Below are 22,436 nucleotides of genomic sequence, written 5' to 3'. Positions count from 1 at the left end.
GCAGATTTTTGGAGCGTCTCCTTGAAAGGAGTGAGACAAAGGATGTATTGTCATGGAAGCTGTGAAATTATAATGAGCAAGGGGCATCTGATGATGTCTAAACACAGGTGTCAATGGAGATGGTGGACACACCAATGAATAGCTGGGCCTGGCATAGATTTGTGATGTAAACAAGGATAGGGGGCATTACTGCATACTGATTACCCACATTGTCCTTCCAGAAACTGGACTTGATTCAGAAGATGTATTTTAACTTATCTGCTCACTAGATGTCTTATCAATGACCACAAATTCCAGCAAATTTTATATTCTACAGGAAATTTGAAGGATTTGGTGTCACATTTTAGGAGGGGCTGAGGTCACGTTTCCTTATAGTTTCAAAGTAGCAGAAACATCCTTAATTTTTAGTCAAGTATATGTATAGTTATGTCAGATTTTTAGTACATTTCCATTCAGAGCTTGTTATTTAGAGCTTTTTATTTAAATTTTACAAGGACCCAAGAAAACTGTACTTGCATATATAGCAGGTCACGAATTCGATCAATAATTTGTTTCCCCTTAGCTTGTCAATGGCTTGTAGGGATGAGTGTAGTTATTTTGGAAAAAATCGATTTTCACTGTTTGCTTGGGGAAAAAAAAGGGGGTGTTCTGCTATTGTTTAAATTTTTGTTTTCTTTAACATTTTTTCACTTTGTCTTTTCACAAAAGAAAAATCCTAAAATTGTGAGGCAAATGAAGGATCCTCAAAAGCCACCTTTTATTTTTTTTTCTACTCATTGAATCCTATGCATTTAGCCATGATTTTTGCATCCATCCCATGATTATTGCTTATTTATAAAGCAATTAATGATTCTTTTTTTTTTTTTTCCAGTAGTTCTCTTTTTGAAAAAAAAAAAACCCATCAACTGCCCACTGAAAGGGTTTTACACATTTATATAGGACAATATAACTACATATACCCAGTGAAGCCACAGTTGTCACAATAGGTCCACTTTTGAATTTCCAGTTTAAGGGTAGAAAATCCAGGTCTTGCTTATATCACATTAAAAGCAATATTTCAGCTGGAGCTAGGTTTAAAGGTTTGTTTTTGGATAGCCAGTCAGGTTTTTTACCTCTGTCTTTGATTACCATTGGGTGGATTTGCCCTCACTTCCTGTCTCTTGTTCTGCCTATACAAGAACTAGAATAGGAAAGCAGAGACCTCAATGAAAATATCGTCTTAAGTTCTAACCTGTTTGTTTACGAGCAATCGGGTTTATTTACTTAAAGGCAAGTGCACTTGGAAGTGCAGTCGCTGTAGATCTGAGGGGGACATGCAAGGAAAATAAAAAACTGCATTTTTGCTTGTACATGATTGGATGATAGAAATCAGCAGAGCTTCCCCTCGGATCTACAATGACTGCACTTACAAGTGCACTTGCAGTGCACAGTGGATTTGCCTTTAGTAAATCAACCCCAATGTGTTTATTCTTCTGTTTTACGACTGGAGAGAATTCTGCTTTGACCAAAAGTGAGGTGGAAATCCCCTCAAGGGGCAATACCAGTCTGTCCTCCGTGCCATTGTCAAATACTGGACTGTGTCCTAATTTATCCTTCTGAGTTGTCAGTCTTCTACTTTGGAAAGTGAAGGCTTGCACCACCCACAGGGAGATTATTAGACAAATTCAGTAATCTGCTTAGACCATATCAAGCACTTATGACCACAGGTGGTTTTTATACACACAAACTATCTGACTGTATAAACAGATGCCAAAATCAGGACCACCACTCAAGAATACTGTGCCACCTTTAAACATTTCCTCAGATTAAAAACACATACAGTATCTGTGGGTAAAGTCAAATGTTAATTTAAAAGTACCAGTAGATACCAGCCTAGGTTCCATCACAACTGCATTGTGTAAAAGATGTCCATGTACATCAAAGGGTGGCTGGAAGTACAGCATTATCAAACCAGTTAGGTGGCATTCCTGCTGGTTGATACACTGCAGATTTCACCAGTGTAGTTGATCAGTGGAAAAATATTAGCCATTATTATTAGCCACATTATTTTATTACCGGCTTTACTGCTTTTTCTACCTCGTTGAGTCTTGACCCAATGTTTTCTCTACCGCACAGAAATTAAATTGTCACCAGATCTTACTGAGATCTACTTGTATTTAAAGTGGAGGGCCACCCTAAAATAAAAAATAGCATGAAAAATCGAAAAAAAATTTAAAAGAAAACATTTGAAAAAAAAAAAATGTTAAACTTACCTGAACCCTTGTTGCTAGGCAGTCTTCCTAATCTGCCTCTTCCTATTCCGCGGCATGTCCTGCTCCTCGGTGAGCGGCCCCGTTGCCTTCTGGGAACTGTGTGTGTTCCCAGAAAACCACGGGGCCATTCACAGAGTGCTGCGCCGCAGGAAACTGCCAGTGAAGCCGCAAGGCTCCACTTTCCCTTAGTTAGGATGGTGGTGCCGGGACCCGAGAGCCAAGGGACGGGTCGGCCTCTGGCGGCTGACATTGCGGGCACCTAGGACAGGTAAGTCTACTTATTTAAAGTCAGCAGCTACAGTGTTTGTAGCTGCTGACTTTTAAAAAAAAATTCCTGGCCAGAATCCCGCTTTAATGTCTATGGACACTTAGACCCCTTTCACACTGGGGCGGTTTGCAGGCGGTATTGTGCTAAAAATACCGCCTGCAAACCGCCCCTAAACAGCCTCCGCTGTTTGTTCAGTGTGAAAGCCCGAGGGCTTTCACACTGAAGCGGTGCGCAGGCAGGGCGGCGAAAAAAGTCCTGCAAACCGCTTTTTTGGAGCGGTGAAGGAGCGGTGTATTCACCGCTCCTGCCCATTGAAATCAATGGGACAGCGCGGCTATACCGCGGCAATACCGCGGCTATAGCCGCGCTGTACGAGGGATTTTAACCCTTTTTCGGCCGCCAGCGGGGGTTAAAACCGCACCGCTAGCGGCCGAATACCGCTGCAAGAACGACGGTACAGCAGTGCTAAAAATAGCGCTGTTGTACCGCCGACGCCCCCACTGCCCCAGTGTGAAAGGGGCCTTAAAGATGAATAATATATAGTAAAATTTTAATTTTGCTTGCAGATTATAAATATTTTTCATAGAGGTTCTAATCCTACTCCTCTTTATCCAAATTGTAATTGCTGGTAAACTGTTATTCCCCTATATATTAGTGCAGAGATAAGTGGTAAATAAAAAGCAAGCCATAGACGATGCCCTTTTCATTCTTGCAAACCCCCCCAATCAACACCGTCAGTTTTGCTATTGTGTTCTGCCGGTTGGGGGGCTGCCCTTCACAGCTGGTAAAACGCAAGAATTCTGCTAGCGGGTATAACTGTTGGCAGAAATCACATCTGAAAAAAGTTACAGGCTGGTTGTATGGAATGGCTAAACTTCAGTACAACCAGCCTGGCCAAAGATGGATCAAATCTTGGCAGGTTCAACAGGGTCTGATCTAGATTCGATCCATCTATGGGTACCTTAGGTACATATACTGTACAAAATAAATTAAATCAGATGAAGGCCAAGCATAGTAATGACCTTTTTTTATGTATTTGTTACAACGTCCTATTTAAATTCAGATGTGTTGGGGAAAAAAAACAAAACAAATTTTAACATGTTTATGCTGCATTCATACAAGCTGAAACTTTACCAATTTGTCCTGTAATTCTAGTTAAAAGGTCAGTAACCCTCTGCCATTCTGTAAATACAGCAATGGCTATTGGTTATTTGCTTGCACCAGTTCCTGATGTTTCATACTCCTTATAAAAACTTCACACAATTTATATAGCTTCTTAAAATCATCACTAAAGTTAATTCAATTATGTTAATTGGAAATCTTTCATGTTAATGATTTGATGTCTCATTTTGCTAAATGGGATTTTTGGTCAACCAATCATCATTTATATATTTCAACTAGATTTTCTGATATTTCTTTATACAGCATACATTACTAACTTTTCAGGTCTATAAAGCTGGCTATATATGAAAAAAAAAATTCAGCCTGTCCCTGATTAACTGCCTGAATTTTGAGCCATGTATAGGCAGGCTGGTTGTACAGAAGTCAGATCAGTAAAATTGACTTCTGTACAACCAGCCTGTTGGAAATTTTCTGCACGATCAGCACCACCAGTGGTGCTGATCAGTGTATTCTGACAGTAGGGAATACACTAACTTAGTGGGAGCAAATCCACCATCCACATAAAAGTGTTAGGGGGTGATAGGGGGAATCAAGTCCTTTTTTTTTTTCTCTCAACCTGCAATCATGTTTGGCCTGCCTTATTCTGATCTATTCTCTACACTGAGACTATATATATTTGGTTATGTCCTTACACTATATATGGAAATCTTTGTTACGTCATTTCACCATTGTTGGAAATTGATACTTAAGCTGGCCAAAGATGGGTAGAATTTTTCCAATGACAATTTTCTTAAAAATCCAACCAAACTTTCTTATAACATACTTTTCCTAACAGTGTATGTGTTTTTTTTTCATTTGAAAAAGGTCCATTCAATCCAAAATTAAATGTTAAAAGCACACAATCTTTTGAATGACATTTAAATGTTCTGAGATTTTCTTCTAAATTCTATCCATCTATGACCAGCTTTGGACTAAAGTTGGTCTTTGTTCAGGTTAAACTTTTTTTTTTTCTTACGTTTTCTGCATTTTCTCTGCCTTTTTTTATTTTTTTTTAGATCTGTCAAAGTTTGTAAATAAAACAAACCTGAAACTTGTTAGTGGGTCTATTTTTTTTTACACATTTTTGTGCCAGATGACTGAAAAATAATATCAAATTATTAGAAAAAAAAAGCATATAACTGGAATATCTGTCAAAGAATGCCAATATTGGACAATATTAGCTTTGTATTGTCTGGGAACAAACTTGTGTGGTTCTCTAAAGCAAAATTGGTACACTTTATAACTTTTTTTTTGCACATTTAACTCATCTGGATAGTTCTGTTTTTAAAAGTGTCTCCCTGTAAGGATACAGGAGGAAGAAGATGTGAAAATTATGAGGGGGGACACCTGATGTCTACACACAAGTTTCAATAAAGGAGACTACACACAATTGTGCCAGGCTCGACTAAGTATTAATGTCTCAACAAGGAAGAGGGGGAATTACCACATCATGAGTACCTACAGCCATGCCCTTCTTTTGGAAACTAAACTTGACAGAAGAGAATTAATCTGCTTACTATTTTACAATAATATAATTATTTGCTCTAAAAATATGCTATATGTATGGAAATTTGTCCAGTTATGACATGTTTAGCAAAGTATTGTATTTGCATTTGTCAGAGACCTAAGGAAATTGTTTGCACATTTAGTAGTCCACTAATTGGATAAAGGATTTAGTTTCCCCTTTGCTTGTCGGTGATCTGTAGGAATAAAGCCGGCCATCTTTTCTGCAACCACAGACAGTGTTGACTGGGGAATCCCTCCAGCAGCACCATTGTGTTCTTCCAGCAGGGGGAAGCTGCCCCCAAGGGTGAACAATGATTATTGCTAGCGGCTACACCAGCCCCTAGCGAGAATCCCATGTAAAATATGGCAGGCTGGTTGTTTCCAAGTTGGTCAATCGAACTTGGGTACATTCAGCCTGCCCATACTCTGGTTCAAATCTTGGCTGGTTCAACAGAAACTGTCTGAGATTTAAACAGTCTCTTGCTGCCTTAACCACTTCAGCCCCGGAAGGTTTACCCAGCCCATTATTTGCGATACGGCATTTAACTGACAATTATGTGGTCATGCGACACTGGGAAAAAAAAATGGTGGGATTTGATCAGCCCTTGTGGTTTTATTTTTTGCGCTATAAACAAAAGGCCATATTATTTTTAAAATTATTTTTTTCTGCTATAAAAACACACCCAATTAAAAAAAAAAAAAGTTAAAAAAAATCAATTTTTTTCATCAGTTTAGGCCAATATGTATTCGACTACATTGTTTTGGTAAAAAAAAATCCCAATACATTATTGATTGGTTTGTGCAAAAAAGTTATTAACATCTACAAACTGTGGGATATTTTTATGGTTTCATTCTCTTTACTAGTAATGGCAGCCATCAGCAATTTATAGCAGGACTGCAACATTACAGCAGACAAATCTGACACCAAGTGGCACTTTTTGGGGCCCAGTGCCACCAATACAATGATTGGTGCTACAAAAGCTGGTTATTGTTTTTTTTTTCACACAGGAGAACCGCTGGCCCTGCAGTACATGTGGGGTGGTAGGCAAGTGGTTAAGCATAGTGATTTTAGAAAATGGATTTTCACTGTTTGAGAAATTGAAACTACTTCAAAAAGGATGAGAGTCATGTGTGCTACTGCTTGTTTTTTTTTTTTTTTTTTTTTTTTTTTTACCAGGTTTCTTTTTGGCTTTATTAAAAAAAGAAAAAAAAAAAAAAGGGGGGGGGGGGGGGGAGAAGAAAATAATCCTAACAGGGAGGCTAATGAGGGACCCTACAAATGTCACCTTCATTTTTCCTCTACTCTGTCTCCAATGTATCTTTCCAAAGTACTGGTTTTATTTTGTAAAGATCTCAGGATTTTTGCTTATTTTATACAGCAATGATCGATCACTTTTCCCAGTCATTCACTGCTATTTTTGCCAATGAATGCCCATTGAAAGGTTTTCCACACTTAAAACTACATACACCATCAAGTCACATTTTGTTACCATGGGCCCACTTTTGGATTTCCTATCCTTTAAAAGTGATAACCAAGACTTGGATTTCTGATTAATCTTTTATTTTAGCTCCAACCGAAATTTGCTTCTAGTTTTGGATAGGGTCAGATTTTTACTTTTTTACTGTCTGACTGCTATTGGGCAGATTTGCCCTTCCCATCTCTTGTAGTGCCTGTACAAGAACAAGAAGATGGAGACAGCAAAAAACCTTGTCAGAGGTTCTTACCCATCCCTTCTCTACTAACAATGTGCATGCGCGCTTCCTCTTTTCCCCCATTGGAGAGATTTCTGTGTTAGTTATTGAGAAGATTTCTTAGTACCTAATACCTGGGCAAGGTTCTAACCCTTCCACCCTCAAAAGTAAATAAAATATTTTGGATGTAACTGGACTTTAATCACAGATTGCCATGGAGAACCACAAGGCTTATTCTTGCTAATTCATTATTGCTTTGAAAATAAGTGTAGTATCCACCCTCTGCAACTGTGAATGTAAAAGAGGATTGCAGGTGAACATGGCTAAAGCCCCGTACACAAAGGTGCCATCAGCCGGTTCAATAGAAACTGGCTGACATTCAGTCCATGTGTACTGCAGTTGGGCTGGCTTCTATCAAAGGGGCATGACTGAAAAAGGTCTGCTGAGAGCGCTTACTGGAGTTCTGTCAGGGGGGCCATCCCCCTGTCAGACATAACAGCAGGGAAGATTTCTGTACTAATATCAGATTGTTAGTAGAACGGCTCTGACCTGAGTGGTTAGGTTTTTTTTTTTGTTCAGCCCACTGGGCCAGCACACTGTAATGAGACACCAATAGAAGAGGGCTATGACATTCAAAGTGGGATAGAGCAGTTCTAGGGAATTTGCAAAAAAAAAAAACACAAAAAACACAGAATAATGCAGGGAATGTACAGTCAAAAGAATACAGACATCCTAACCTGCAAAAACTAATTTCAGGGAGGTGGCAAACTCATTTCAGGGAGGTGGCGCTTCGCGCCCGCAACAAAGTATTTTTGAAATCACTTTTTCAATATTTTTTCACAGTGCTTTGCAGATGACACCAAGCTATGCAGTGGAATAACGTCCTTACAGGATGTCTCCAATTTACAAGCCGACCTCAATGCACTGTCTAATTGGGCGACTATGTGGCAGATGAGGTTTAATGTTGAGAAATGTAAAGTTATGCACTTGGGGGCTAAGAATATGCATGCATCAATATATAAGGGGTCCATATAGTGAACTTGGTGTTGAGTTATTCACTTTACGGTCAACACAGAGGACAAGGGGACACTCTTTACGACTGGAGGAAAAGAGATTTAATCTCCAAATACGGAAAGGTTTCTTCACAGTAAGAGCTGTGAAAATGTGGAATAGACTCCCTCCAGAGGTGGTTCTGGCCAGTAGATTGCTTTAAGAAAGGCCTGGATACTTTCCTAAATGTACATAATATAACTGGGTACTGACATTTATAGGTAAAGTTGATCCAGGGAAAATCCGATTGCCTCTCTGGGATCAGGAAGGAATTTTTTCCCCTGCTGTAGCAAATTGGAGCATGCTCTGCTGGGGTTTTTTGCCTTCCTCTGGATCAACTGTGGGTATAGTGGATTGTACGATTTTTTTAATTTTTTTTTTATGGTTGAACTGGATGGACTTGTGTCTTTTTTCAACCTGACTAACTATGCTTCTGGGGAAGGGGGTGGGTGGTATGTGGCAGTGGACGGTGTCAGTAGTTTTTTTAGTTTTATGAATTGATTTTTTTACAATTTAATTCGTTTTTAATTGTTTTTCACAATGCTTTTTGGGGGGAGGGGGTTGAGGTAGTGGACAGTGTTGGTGGGGCAGGAGAGAGTGGTGTCAGTAGTTTATTCTATTATTATTTTTTAGAATTTTTTAAAATATTTTTTTGGGGGCTTTGGTGAGATATCAGGGGTCTAAACAGAACCCTGACATCTCCCCTTTGAGATAGACAAAGGTACTGAGGTCACAGATTCCCCAGTCCCTTTCTCAGCACTAGCACTAAAGATGAATGAACAGGAGACAGAGGCTCCTGTTTATTCATAAACTGAGCAGAGTAAACACAGTTTACTCTGCTCAGTTATCACAGGACACAGGAGTGATCTTGCTCACTGTGTCCTATTCCTGACAGTCCCCCCCCCTGCAGCCGGTGGAAGAGGAGAGGAGGGGAGCCAGCTGCGAAGGATGAGGGGGGTGGAGGAGGACAGGAGGGGCGGAAGACAACATGGGGGCAGGAGGAGAACAGGGGGGGGAGAGAAGGACAAGGATGGGGCCGGGGTGAGGAGCACACAGAACAGCCGGGAATGATCGGTGCAGCAGAAGGAACAGCTGTGAACACCGATCTCCCTGTATAGCTTTTTAGCTGTCAGCCACAGGAGGGAGAGAAGGAGAAGCGGCTGTCAGCTAAAAATCTATACAAAAGGAGATTGGTGTTCACAGCTGTTCCCTGACGCACCGATCATTTACCGGAGTTCATGAGACGCTTGCGGGTGTGCGAGAGCCACCGCAGAAATACAAGAGACTCCCGCACCTCGCGGGAGACTTGAGATATATGAGAATATTTCAAACGAATAAATGTTTTATGGAAATGAGAGCATTTCAAATAAAATTTTTCTGTGCTGCTTTTTTTAAATTGGAAAAACAGTCTTTTATAATACTAGATGCTACCTGTCAATACCTGAGGTTTTACCAGGTGCCTATTGAAGAGCGCAGGGAAAAGGACCATGCGAAGTGAAGATAAAATATTGTTTCACGAGACATATGAGGTTTTCAGCAGTTAAATATCTGACGTTACAAAGTTTTATTGGGTTTAGAGGTTTCAAAAAGGAATGCAGAAAGTAAAATTATTATCACGGTAATAGTACAAAGACACAATAAGGGTTACAGACCAACATGGTTTCCAGGAAGTAAGAGGGAAATTAAAACTTAAAAAATAAATAAACTGCAACTGTAGATAAGAATAAAATGATACAATATGCCAATGCCAAGATGTGCTGGTGGTCATGTAGATTCCTGGGCCTGCATTGTAAAAAAATCAGATTCTTACATGTCTTCTTCCTCATCCTCTGTGGATTCATCCTCTGTCATTTCCTCCTCTGAGAATTCTTCAATTCTCCAAGCATAACGAAGATAACATGTGATGGAAACAACAGAGGATCGAGAGTCAGGGTCCTCAGAAAGCAATTTGTTGAACATGTTCAGTGCCTCTTTTGTCAACTTTTTCCATCGAGCTGGTGGAGAAATGTTGTTGCCACTTTTCTGCCAGCAGTGGAAGGCCTGGTACATCTCATCCTCCTCCACAGCAGCTTCCCAGGGATTGTCTCCCATTAGAGCAACATAAATAAGAACTGCAAAGGCCCAGGAATCTATGCTTGTTGTCACAACCAAATACTCATCGCTTTTCATCGCACACTGCTCTGGGGACAGAGATGGGATGATGTGTGACACGGAAGTCACAATACTGCCAATAGGCCGAGATAGTCCAAAGTCACACAATTTGACACTGTGGCATTCCTTGTCCATAAGCAAGATGTTGTCCGGCTTAAGGTCTCGGTGCACCAATCTTCGGCTATGCATGTAATCCAGAGCCCTAGCCAACTGTGCTGCACAGCGTTTCGCCGTTATTTCTGGAATTTCTACCTGAAATATTAGACCGAAAACCTTTTATGAGACATTTCAATAGTGCATGAAATACAATAAACATGGTTAATGTGAATTGGCTTTAATTGTTTTAAAAGGAATTTGCTATGCTGACTTGCAGCTTTCATGAGGATCCATACACCCTTCAGTTGTGGGTGAATTGACAACCAAAAATACAAAAGCAATCTGACATTTTTCCTTATTGCATGAAAGGTGACAGCTGAACAAAAAGGAACAAGTAATATATTTAGGGAGAACTGGGTTGATGTATTTTTTAGGTTTTGAAACATATGGAAGACCTTCATGTTCCTAGCAAAAATGAGCAGGGCTATAATGGAAAGAAATTGGAAATTCTGCAGATTTTTTTTATCTCAAACTTTACTTTATGCCCTTTTTGGGAGCAATCATCTAACTTTAATTGACTTGTCATGTATTTTATCTACTGAAACTTTAACCATTGCATTTGTATGAAAAATCTGCATCCCTTGTTCTGGAGTGAGACGCTGATGCAGCACACTTTCACAGTCATGTAGTGGTAAAGATGGAATATTGACTGCTCTCAATGTGTCTATATTGAACAAAATGTGGAGAAGTTGGCAGTAGCAATCAATTTAGAATATATTTTTTTTCTCGATAAAGAAAATTTTAAATTTGGTTGGTTGAGGTCAACAATAACAACTCTAATTTTGTTTTTAATTTTCTTGGTTCTAGTTTTAAGAAAGGAGACACAATGAACCAAATGTACAAACACCTCACCTCATGCTCAATGAGTTGATGTAGGGTCCCAGCTGTAGCCAGCTCCTGGGTCATAATGTAATAGTTTGGGGTGTTTATGAAGATTGGGTGGGTGGCTATGATGCCATGGTGGTTGGATAGAACGATGGAATAGGATAGTTCCTTTAAGAAGGCTGTCAACTTGGTCTTGTCTTTTTTCACCGCTTTCATGGCCACTGGGTTACCTTAACACAAATGAGAGACACATTAACAATCAGATCCTAAACCGGACTCTAATGAACATCATACAAAAGGTTTTTGTTGTCCATGTCATACTGTGCTAGAAAGATGGAGAAATGTTTTTTGCCTTTATATAAAACAAGTTCTTCTTTTCATACATTTGACTTTGAGCGCTAAAAAAAAGTGCAAGACACATTTTCTTCAAACACAGTTTTGATGGGATCTTACAATGTCTCACAGAACCGTTTATAGAAAGCTCATATTTTTGCTTGGAGCTGGTCACTAACTGGCTGCCATTGGCTCACATATAAAATGCTAATATATAAATTTCATGTTTTCCCAATTAAAATACTGAATACATTTAAAAAATATATAAAATTATATTAACAGATGATGCATTACATGTCAATTAAAATACTTTAGGCATGACAATTATAATTGCTTTTACATACCTGTGACCTTGTCCTGAACGAGTAGGACTTTACCAAAAGTGCCTTTGCCCAGTCTCTTGATGTACTGAAAGTGATCAGAGATATCCTTAATGTACACTGTTGTAAAAGTAGGTTCCATTGTAGGGTGTGAGCGGGTGGAGTCTTTGAAAACCTTTTTTTTAAAAGAAATAACATTTTTTCAAATGTCAATGACATTAGAAAACAAACTTTTCATAGATGACCATTTATAGCCCATTTTCATTCTTTTGAAGCAGGATCTGATTGTGCTGTCTTACATTAAAATCCCCAAACCCTTTGTATGCTATACCATGAACACAGTTCAAGTAAAAAAAAAAAAAACAACAAAAAAAAACCAAACAGTACAAATCGTATACAGATACAAAAAAAAAAAAAAAAAAAAAGGTGGATGACACCTTGGTGAGAGGGATTGATAAAGTGTCCGAGACAAGTACACGTCCAAACGAAACTCCATGCAAATTGGCATATTTAACAATGTGAACTTTTTGACCAATATAATAAATGATTTTGCAGGTTAGTCTTGAGTCTTGCCAGATTACACAGCTCAGCCCCTGACATTTTCAGAATAACAGAACATATTTGGTTGCTATTGTAACCCCAAATGTACTTTGACTAACTATGCAGAGCATAGCAGTAGAAATGTTTTGTGGAGGTTTAGGATTAAATTACCAGGTATTACCAGGTTATACAGTATTAGGTTGAGAATAGCAAAAGCCAAATAACCTTAAACTGTCAAATTTTCTTTGATGGAGCAAACCTTCATTGACCCATGATGGCAATCAGACAAATGTCCAAATCTGCATTCCACAAGATAGAAACTCTAGAGCAGGGGTCTCAAACTGGCGGCCGTCCAGCTGTTGTGAAACTACAAGTCCCATTATGCCTCTGCCTGTGGGAGTCATGCTTGTAACTGTCAGCCTTACATTGCATCATGGGACTTGTAGTTTTGCAACAGCTGTAGGGCTGTTAGTTTGAGACAACTGCTCTAGAGCATTATGAAAAAGGTGAGTAAGCTGAGTAATAAGACTCAAAAGGCTGCCATCACAGATCTCCACTCATGAAGAGGCTAGTAAAGGCTGGCAATTCATTGGCTTCCATAGTTTTGAGACAGAACAAGTATACATATTAGGAGTTTAGACTTGGCTTTGACTTTCTAATCTGCATGTTTGTTCAGGGGTTAGTGAAGAAGGAAAAAACAAACAAACAAAACAAAACAAAACAAAACAAAACAAAACAAAAAAAAAAACACTTTAAAAACTAGGGAATATGTAGGCTGCATTTGCTGACCTAAGAATACTCAGTTCTTGGTACAGGTTTCCATTAAATATCTGCAACTGTGTACCTCTTTTTTCAAAATGTTTCTTTTTGATTTAAAAATGGGTAGAAATGTAGGCTGTACTTAGAATTGTATTTACAGTGCATATACATTTTCGATAAAACCAATTAGAAGTTTTTAATAACAAAATAAACAGGCTTGTGGATATTTGTCGGGAATAAAGATTATCTATCTATTGGCTTAAAAATGACTTGCAACACTGTACTTGGCTTCATAGCAAGGGTAAATACAATTGATGAAAGATGACCGATTCCCCCATCAACACACTCACATTGTGGGGTTTATTAACTAAATCTAGAGAGGGCAAAATTAAATCACAATGCTGCAGAGAAATCAATTTCACCCTCTCTAGCTTTAGTGACACAACACACAGTGTTGATGGGGGATTCAAGCAATTATTTTTTAAAGAAAATTGCATAATTTATAGCCAGCCTAAAGTGCTACCTCCCTCATTTTACAAGCATTTCTTGCATCATTTCAGGGACTGGAACCAAAATGGAAATCTTCCCAACAGAGCACAGGCAGCAAAATACAGAATAACAGTTGGTTCTAAATTTTTTCTTACCCAATCCAAAACTGAAAGTTTGGGCTTTCTATACATAACATATACAGTTGTGAATGGTGATGGCCATTTCTAATGTCTATTATGATCCTTCCCTTACCATCTCAGCCTAATCCGCAGCCCATCAAACTGAACACCAGATGGAAAAAAGACAGTGACTGACTTACCTAGAAAATGCAGTCACTGCTCAGTTGGATGGAGAATATTGTCCTGTAGGATAGAAAATGTCCTCAGTCTGGTTAGTTGGTTGAAATTGGCTCTTGTAGGATCCAAGCTACCCTCTCAGTCAAATCTTGACAGGTTTTATATTGACTGAGGGTCCAAGAACATCAGACTTTATAGTAGAGATCAGAAAGTGGGCTGAGGTCAACTATTGTCTAGAGCTAATAATATCAAGCTAGGACTCTTTTAAGATGCTAATCAAGCCTCGCCTAGAACCAGACCATCCTCAAGCTGTATTGTGATTGAATTAGATGTAAATGAACCCAGGTAGAAACCAGGTAGGTTAGAAAGACTGAGGTTCCAGGTTTATGTATTTTTAGTAAATAAGAATTCAATCTCCTGAAAATTAAAATGGAAGAAAAATTATATTATAATATATATAATTTTTTTTTACATTAATATTTTCCACTCCTCTACCAGTGCCTCTATATCTAAATTGTAAACTCTGCTAATAAGAAAAGGGTCATTTCAGTTATAACATTTCATCTTGACGTTATAATAGTATGTATTTTATATAAAGTTTTATTTAAACAATTGCTTATCTTCTCAATGAGAATGGTTGATTGTGCCCACTGCATGTGTATCTGTTCCAGATATAGCTAGAAGTGGCAATATATTCATCACCCATTTGTGGCCACTACAGGTCACAACGGCTGTTAAAAGACAAGTATCCATTGATATTATTTCAGGAAATTTCCAACATAAATTAAGGGTTCTTAATATTTAAGATCACAAACTGCCAATGGATTCCCCAATATAGCTCCCTACCAGACTGTCAGTCAACACCCCTCGTCCTATTGGGTACCATCTTCAAAAGAGGTCAATTGCTTGGTTTTAATTGAAAAGGAAAGCTGAAAAAAAAATTAACAAAAAAAAAAAAAGGAAGGTCTTCATAATATTTATATAGGAACAGAAAATCAAAATACAATAGCTAGTGTTTTTCGTGCAAGCTACACACAAAATAGAAGTGCAGTTTCTGAGCATGCTTATGCTGATCCTGCCAACGTTTTCTGAGACTACTTGTACTTGCAAAGATGTCCATGTTTAGGGATATGACATTGACATTATTGCTGATCTAATTTAAAAACCTTTTAAAATGTTTGAGATCTGGTTCTCTGGCAACAGTGAGAACTTAATTAAGAATAGACATACATGATAACCACCTCCTGTAAAATGGTGGGTGAGAGAAGCCTGCCTGTCTTGGCATGGTCTAGTGCAGGGATCCTCAAACTATGGCCCTCCAGCTGTTGCAGAACTACACAACCCATGAGGCATTGTAAAACTCTGACATTCACAGACATGACTAGGCATGATGGGAATTGTAGTTCCTGAACACCTGGAGGGCCGCAGTTTGAAGACCCCTGGTCTAGCGCTTCTGATTCTCCAATTAACTACATGGGAAAAGTGATCTACCCACCCACAGGGAGATTATACATATTCAGTAATATACCTGTGCAATATCAAGCACTTATGACCACGGAAGGTTATCATTCAGGTAGCCTAGCTTAGACACAAACTACTTAACAGATTCAAACAACGATGAAAATAAGGACCACCACTTGCCAATGCTGGGCCACCTTTATATTACTCATAGATGTACGTTTAATCTGAGAATGTGCAGTCAAATGTTAGTTTATCGAAAACTGCCAAAAGATATCAGAGGGTGTTGCATTGCAATGAAAAGTGTATAAATCTGTCCATAGACACTAGAAGATGGTCGGATGTACAGAAATGCTCAAACCAGCTCCATAGCTTTTTGCTGCCAAGCACTTTTACATTTTTCTAAGCATGAACACTGCAGATATTGCCAGCACAGTCTTATTAGGGGGAAAATGATTTCCATCCAACATGAATTTTCCTATTCCTCCCCATGGAGTCTTGACCCACATGATTTGTGGGTGCCACAGAAATGAAATGTTTACTAGATCTGATTTGAGAACTACTTACGTAATGTGTATGGACACTTAAAAGATGAATAATATATAGTGAGACATTAACAATTTTGTATGAAAATTATAAATACTCTTTAATAGGGATTCTAACTTGTCGCCTTTCTATGCAGGTTGTAATGGCTGACACCCCCCCCCCCCCCCCCCCTTAGTGTAAAAAAAAAAAAAAAAAAAAAAAAAAACACTCATACCCACCATTATGCCTTTTCATTTGCCCCATTTTATTTATTGTGCACAGTATCAGAGGTACAACTGTACCCTTCCCCTATCTCTTTACCAATATTTGGTATGCTGAGGGGTAAATACATTATGAATTTGAACTTGCTTCTGATTAGGCTGCATTCATATAACCTCAAACTTGTCAGTGGATCTAAACGGTCTACCCTTTTTTACCCGGTGACACAATTAAAAGTATTCAATGGTTAATACTGATTTTAGACAAAATTTGCTTTTTATTGTCCTGGAACTGAATTTTTTAGTGTTTGACAAATGTAAAAGCAGTACAGTTTAGAACATACTTTTTCTGACCCTTTTTGCACATTTAAAACAAAATAAATATCAGAATGTAGCAGATGTGTGAAACGTGTCTCCTTGAAAAGGGGATAATAGGAGTGTTTTTCTGTATGTGTGAAACAAAGGATGTATTGTCATGGAAGCTGTGAAATTATAATGAGTGGGAGGTATCTGACGATGTCTAAACACAGGCGTCAATGGAGATGGTGGACACGCCAATGAATATCTGAATAGCTGGGTCTGGCATAGATTTGTGATGTAAACAAGGATGGGAGGGCGCATTAATGCATACCACCACACCCTTCTATCAGAAACTGGACTCGATTCAATTAATCTGCTCAATAGATGTCTCATTGATGACCATACATTCCAGCAAATTTTATATTCTGCAGGAAATTTGAAGGATTTGGCATTAGATTTTGTGCTGCTCCTGAAACTATAATGAAAAAGTGATCTCAGCACCTCCTAGACATAAACATCCTTTTTTTTTATATTAATTTGAATTTTACAAGGACCCAAGAAAACGGCTTGCACGTATAGCAGGTCACCAATTAGATCAATAATTCTGTTTCCCCTTCGCTTATCAATGGCTTGTAGGGATAAGTGCAGGGAGCTTGGAAAAATTGGATTTTCTCTGTTTGCTCGGAAAAATAAACTCAGTTTACCAAAAAGATGATGTTCCACTCTCATCTTTCTTTCTTCACTTTTTGCAAAAGTCAAATCCTAAAATAGTAAGGTAAAAGGACCCTTGAAATTCATCCAAGCCTCGTTTTTTTTCTTGGTAAAATGCATTGGACTCAATCCCAAAGCTGGTTATTTATAAAGCAATGAATGATAAATTTTTCCAGTAACTCACTGCTTTTTTTTTTAAAGCACCAACTGCCCACTGAAAGGGTTTTCCACATTTATATAGGACAATCTAACTACACATACCCAGTGATGCCACAGTTGTCACCATGGGTCCACTTTTGGATTTCCAGTTTAAGGACAGAAAATCCAGGTCTTGCGATATCACTTTTAAAAGCAATATTTCAGTCGGGAGTAGGAGTAAATATTTAAGTTTTGCATAGCATGTCATGTTTTTATTTTTTTTTAACCTATGTCTTTAACATTAGTCAGATTTGCCCTCACTTTCTGTCTCTTGTTCAGCCTATACAAGAACTAGGATAAGAAGGCAGAGACAGCAATGAAAATATTGTCATATGTTCTAACTCTTCGGTCTACTAACAATGTGTGTTTTTCAACTGGTGAGAATTCTGCTTTGACAGAAAGTGAGGGGGAAATCTCAAGGGGAGATACCTATCTGTCCTCTAATGACAGTCCAGTATTTAACCACTTCAGCCCCGGACCATTATGCTGCCTAAAGCCCAGAGGACTTTTTCCAATTTGGCACTGAGTCGCTTTAACTGCTAATTGCGCGGTCATGCAATGCTGTACCCAAACAAAATTTGTGTCCTTTTCTTCCCACAAATAGAGCTTTCTTTTGATGGTATTTGATCACCTCTGCCATTTTTATTTTTTGCGCTATAAAACAGAAAAAGACCGAAAATTTCGAAAAAAAGAATGATATTTTCTACTGTTTGTTATTAAAAAAATCCAATAAACTCAATTTTAGTCATACATTTAGGCCAAAATGTATTCGGCCACATGTCTTTGGTAAAAAAAAAATTCAATAAGCGTATATTTATTGGTTTGCGCAAAAGTTATAGCGTCTACAAACTAGGGTACATTTTCTGGAATTTACACAGCTTTTAGTTTATGACTGCCTAGGTCATTTCTTGAGGTGTTAAAATGGCAGGGCAGTACAACCCCCCCAAATGACCCCATTTTGGAAAGTAGACACCAAGGAAATTGCTGAGATGCATGTTGAACCCATTGAATATTTATTTTTTTTGTCCCAAGTGATTGAATAATGACAAAAAAAAAAAAAAATTTACAAAAAGTTGTCACTAAATGATATATTGCTCACACAGGCCATGGGCATATGTGGAATTGCACCCCAAAATACATTTAGCTGCTTCTCCTGAGTATGGGAATACCACATGTGAGACTTTTTGGGAACCTAGCCGCGTACAGGACCCCGAAAACCAAGCACCGCCTTCAGGCTTTCTAAGGGCGTAAATTTTTGATTTCACTCTTCACTGCCTATCACAGTTTCGGAGGCCATGGAATGCCCAGGTGGTACAAACCCCCCCCAAATGACCCCATTTTGGAAAGTAGACACCCTATTTGCTGAGAGGCATGGCGAGTATTTTGCAGCTCTCATTTGTTTTTGAAAATGAAGACAGACAAGAACATTTTTTTTTCTTTTTTCAATTTTCAAAACTTTGTGACAAAAAGTGAAGTCTGCAAAATACTCACTATACCTCTCAGCAAATAGCTTGGGGTGTCTACTTTCCAAAATGGGGTAATTTGGGGGGGGGGGGGGGGGGTTTGTGCCACCTGGGCATTCCATGGCCTCCGAAACTGTGATAGGCAGTGAAGAGTGAAATAAAAAATTTACACCCTTAGAAAGCCTGAAGGCGGTGCTTGGTTTTCGGGGTCCCATACGCGGCTAGGCTCCCAAAAAGTCTCACACATGTGGTATTCCCGTACTCAGGAGAAGCAACAGAATGTATTTTGGGGTGTAATTTCACATATTCCCATGGCATGTTTGAGCAATATATCATTTAGTGACAACTTTGTGCAAAAAAAAAAAAAAAAAAAAAAATTTGTCTCTTTCCCGCAACTTGTGTCACAATATAAAATATTCCATGGACTCGACATGACTCTCAGCAAATAGCTTGGGGTGTCTACTTTCCAGGGGTTTGAACTGTCCTGGCATTTTATGCACAACATTTAGAAGCTTATGTCACACATCACCCACTCTAACCACTTGAAGACAAAGCCCTTTCTGACACTTTGTTTACATGAAAAAATTATTTTTTTTTGCAAGAAAATTACTTTGAACCCCCAAACATTATATATTTTTTTAAAGCAAATGCCCTACAGATTAAAATGGTGGGTGTTTCATTTTTTTTTTTTCACACAGTATTTGCGCAGCGATTTTTCAAACGCATTTTTTGGGGGAAAAAAAACAAAAACAAACACTTTTTAAAATTTTAATGCACTAAAACACACTATATTGCCCAAATGTTTGATGAAATAAAAAAGATGATCTTAGGCCGAGTACATGCATACCAAACATGACATGCTTTAAAATTGCGCACAAACGTGCAGTGGCGACAAACTAAATACATTTTTAAAAGCCTTTACAGGTTACCACTTTAGATTTACAGAGGAGGTCTACTGCTAAAATTACTGCCCTAGATCTCTCCTCTGCCCTCAAAGCATCTGACCACACCAAGATCGGTGTGATCAAATGCTTTCCCAATTTCCCAATGGCGCTGTTTACATCTGGCGAAATCTAAGTCACGAAATGCTCGTAACTTCCGGTTTCTTAGGCCATAGAGATGTTTGGAGCCACTCTGGTCTCTGATCAGCTCTATGGTCAGCTGGCTGAATCACCGGCTGCATTCTCAGGTTCCCTGTTGAGACAGGAGAGCCATAGAAAAACACGGAAGACGGTGGGGGGTGGGCATTCCCTCCCACTGCTTGTAAAAGCAGTCTAGAGGCTAATTAGCCGCTAGGATTGCTTTTACATGAAAGCCGACCGCTGGCTGAAAAGAATGATACCAAGATGATACCTAAACCTGCAGGCATCATTCTGGTATAACCACTCAAAGTCGTGAATGGCGTACCTGAAGACAAAAAAATGGTTAACCACAAAACACAGTAAACGGTAAAGTATAAAAAATTGCATACCTGAAAAGCAAACATGATAAAACATAATAACAATAAAACATTGCAGAATAGAATACAGTAAAAAAAAGAGCAGAACAATAGAGAGAATAGAGAGAGAACAATAAAACGACAACTTTTTTTTATTTTATATATTTTTTTTTTTTTTAACACTTTTTTGTAACTAACTTTTATAACTGTAACCGGTTCCAGGTTCGGGTCTCTCCAAATGCGATGGCATCTTGGGAGACCCTGTGAAAGTGTGCCTAGTCTGTGCAATGCTGTACCCTACGCTAATACTCAACTAGTGAATGGTAGCGTTCAAAACATTCACCAATGCAAAGACCAGGATTGTCAGGACAGGAGGGACAATAATAGTGGGTGTCACGCCTATATCCACGCTTGCTGCAGACACAACATCTTTTTTTGGGGGGGGGTTAGTTGGGTAGGGGTACTCGGGAGGACATAAAGAAAATGCCTCTCATGCAGCCGACTGTATTTGGTTGGGGATGTGAATGGGGGAATTACGGGCGCTGCAGAAGTGGTGGGTTCCCAATTAGGATTGGCAAATGCAGCAGGAAGGGCATGATGGGCCTGTTTGTCTTCTTGGTGGCAGCGGGACACTACTTGTGCTTGCCACCTCACCAGCTTGAACTGCACTTATGGGACTCGCCACGTCACCAAGTGTTACTGCAGTGCTGGTTTGACTACGACCGGGGTGTACTAGGCCGCTGGTGCTTGCCAGTTCACCAAAACGCTACCAAAAAAAACTGTTAGCGATCGCAGGGATCAGGCCTGACTCTGCGAACGCTGCAGTTATGTGTTTAGTGTTTTGTTAGTGACAGTGATCGATCGATACTGCACTTGGGTGGGCTGGGCAGAGGGGCAAAACGCAGGTGCTAGCAGGTATCTGGGCTGATCCCACTAAAACTGCGTTTTTGGGAACCCTAAACTGCTGGGGACGCTAGTATAGATCTGATCGGTTCAGATATTGATCCGATCAGATACTATACCACAAAGGGAGGTGTACGGTGCGTGCGTGGGTGTTAGCGGTACTGGCGCTAACCTGACGCTGCCTGGGGCTGGTGCTTGCCAGTTCACCAAAATGCTACCAAAAAAATCTGTTAGCGATCGCAGGGATCAGGCCTGACTCTGCGAACGCTGCAGTTATGTGTTTAGTGTTTTGTAAGTGACAGTGATCGATCAATACTGCACTTGGGTGGGCTAGATCTGATCGGATCAGATATTGATCCGTTCAGATACTATACCACTAAGGGAGGCGTATGCTGCGTGCGTGGGTGTTAGCGGTACTGGCGCTAATCTGACGCTGCCTGGGGCGACGCATATCACCACCGGGCGATCGGGGGGGCTAAACCTTTATACGGTAATAAACGGCGGGTGCCCTGACACTATAAAAAATAAACGAACTAACCAGCGTCACCCATAACGGTTATACGGTGATCAGTGGTGAAAGGGTTAACTAGGGGGCAATCAAGGGGTTAAAACATTTATTAGATAGTATATGGGGGTCCCTGTTGCTATAAAACGCTGACGGCGAACCTCAATATTTACGTCCCTAACTAGCGTCACCAGTAACACTAATACAGCGATCAGAAAAATGATCGCTTAGTGACACTGGTGACGGGGGGTGATCAAGGGGTTAGAACTTTATTAGGGGGGGTTAGGGGGGTACCATAGACCTAAAGGGGGCTAACCCTAACACACTAACTGTCACAAACTGACACCATGCAGTAATAAAAAAAAAACAAAACAAAACAAAAAAAAAAAAAAAACACACTGCTTGGTGTCAGTGTGATGGGGGGGGGGGGTGTAATGTGTGCCTGGCATGTTCTACTGTGTGTGTTTGCTGCACTCACATTACAGTCTTCTCTCCTCTGCGCCGGAGCGGAAACTGCCGAGCCGAGGAGAGGTGACATCACTTCCTCCGCTTCTGTTTACATTACAGAAGCCGAGGAAGTCTGTCATTGGCCAGGAGCGATCGCGAGGGGGGAGCCACGAATAAGTGGCCTCCCCCCTCACCTTTAATCGCCCCTGACCTGAATCAGACCGCCGCTGGCACCGGGGGGGGGGTCCGATCGGACCCCCCACCCGCGGGAAGGCAAGGACGTACATGTAAGCCCATTTGCCTGCCCATGCCACTCTGCCGACGTACATTGTCGTGCGGCGTTCGTCAAGTGGTTAACAATGGCACAATCTGTCCTTCTGAATGATCAGTCTTCTACATAAGAAAGTGAAGGTTTGGACCACCCACAGAGATTGGACAAATTCAGTAATCTGCTTTCGCCATCAAGCACCTA

At 39.7% G+C, this 22,436-nt stretch overlaps 1 protein-coding gene across 1 annotated transcript; it reads right to left on the bottom strand.

The window, feature by feature from the left end:
* Window positions 1–9,735: 9,735 nt before the first annotated feature.
* On the bottom strand, window positions 9,736–11,856 carry LOC141141172 (serine/threonine-protein kinase SBK1-like). Its single transcript, XM_073628874.1, has 3 exons — window positions 11,739–11,856; window positions 11,089–11,291; window positions 9,736–10,332 (listed from the first exon to the last, which is right to left on the bottom strand). The coding sequence occupies exons 1-3, from the start codon at window positions 11,854–11,856 to the stop codon at window positions 9,736–9,738; spliced, it is 918 nt and encodes a 305-aa protein (XP_073484975.1).
* Between the last annotated feature and the right edge of the window lie 10,580 nt (window positions 11,857–22,436).

Source organism: Aquarana catesbeiana, linkage group LG04, assembly GCF_042186555.1.
Source record: "Aquarana catesbeiana isolate 2022-GZ linkage group LG04, ASM4218655v1, whole genome shotgun sequence".
NCBI classification, from domain to species: Eukaryota; Metazoa; Chordata; class Amphibia; order Anura; family Ranidae; genus Aquarana; species Aquarana catesbeiana.
Note: the sequence above shows the minus strand (reverse complement) of the source record. Positions and strands in the feature narration are given on the sequence as shown.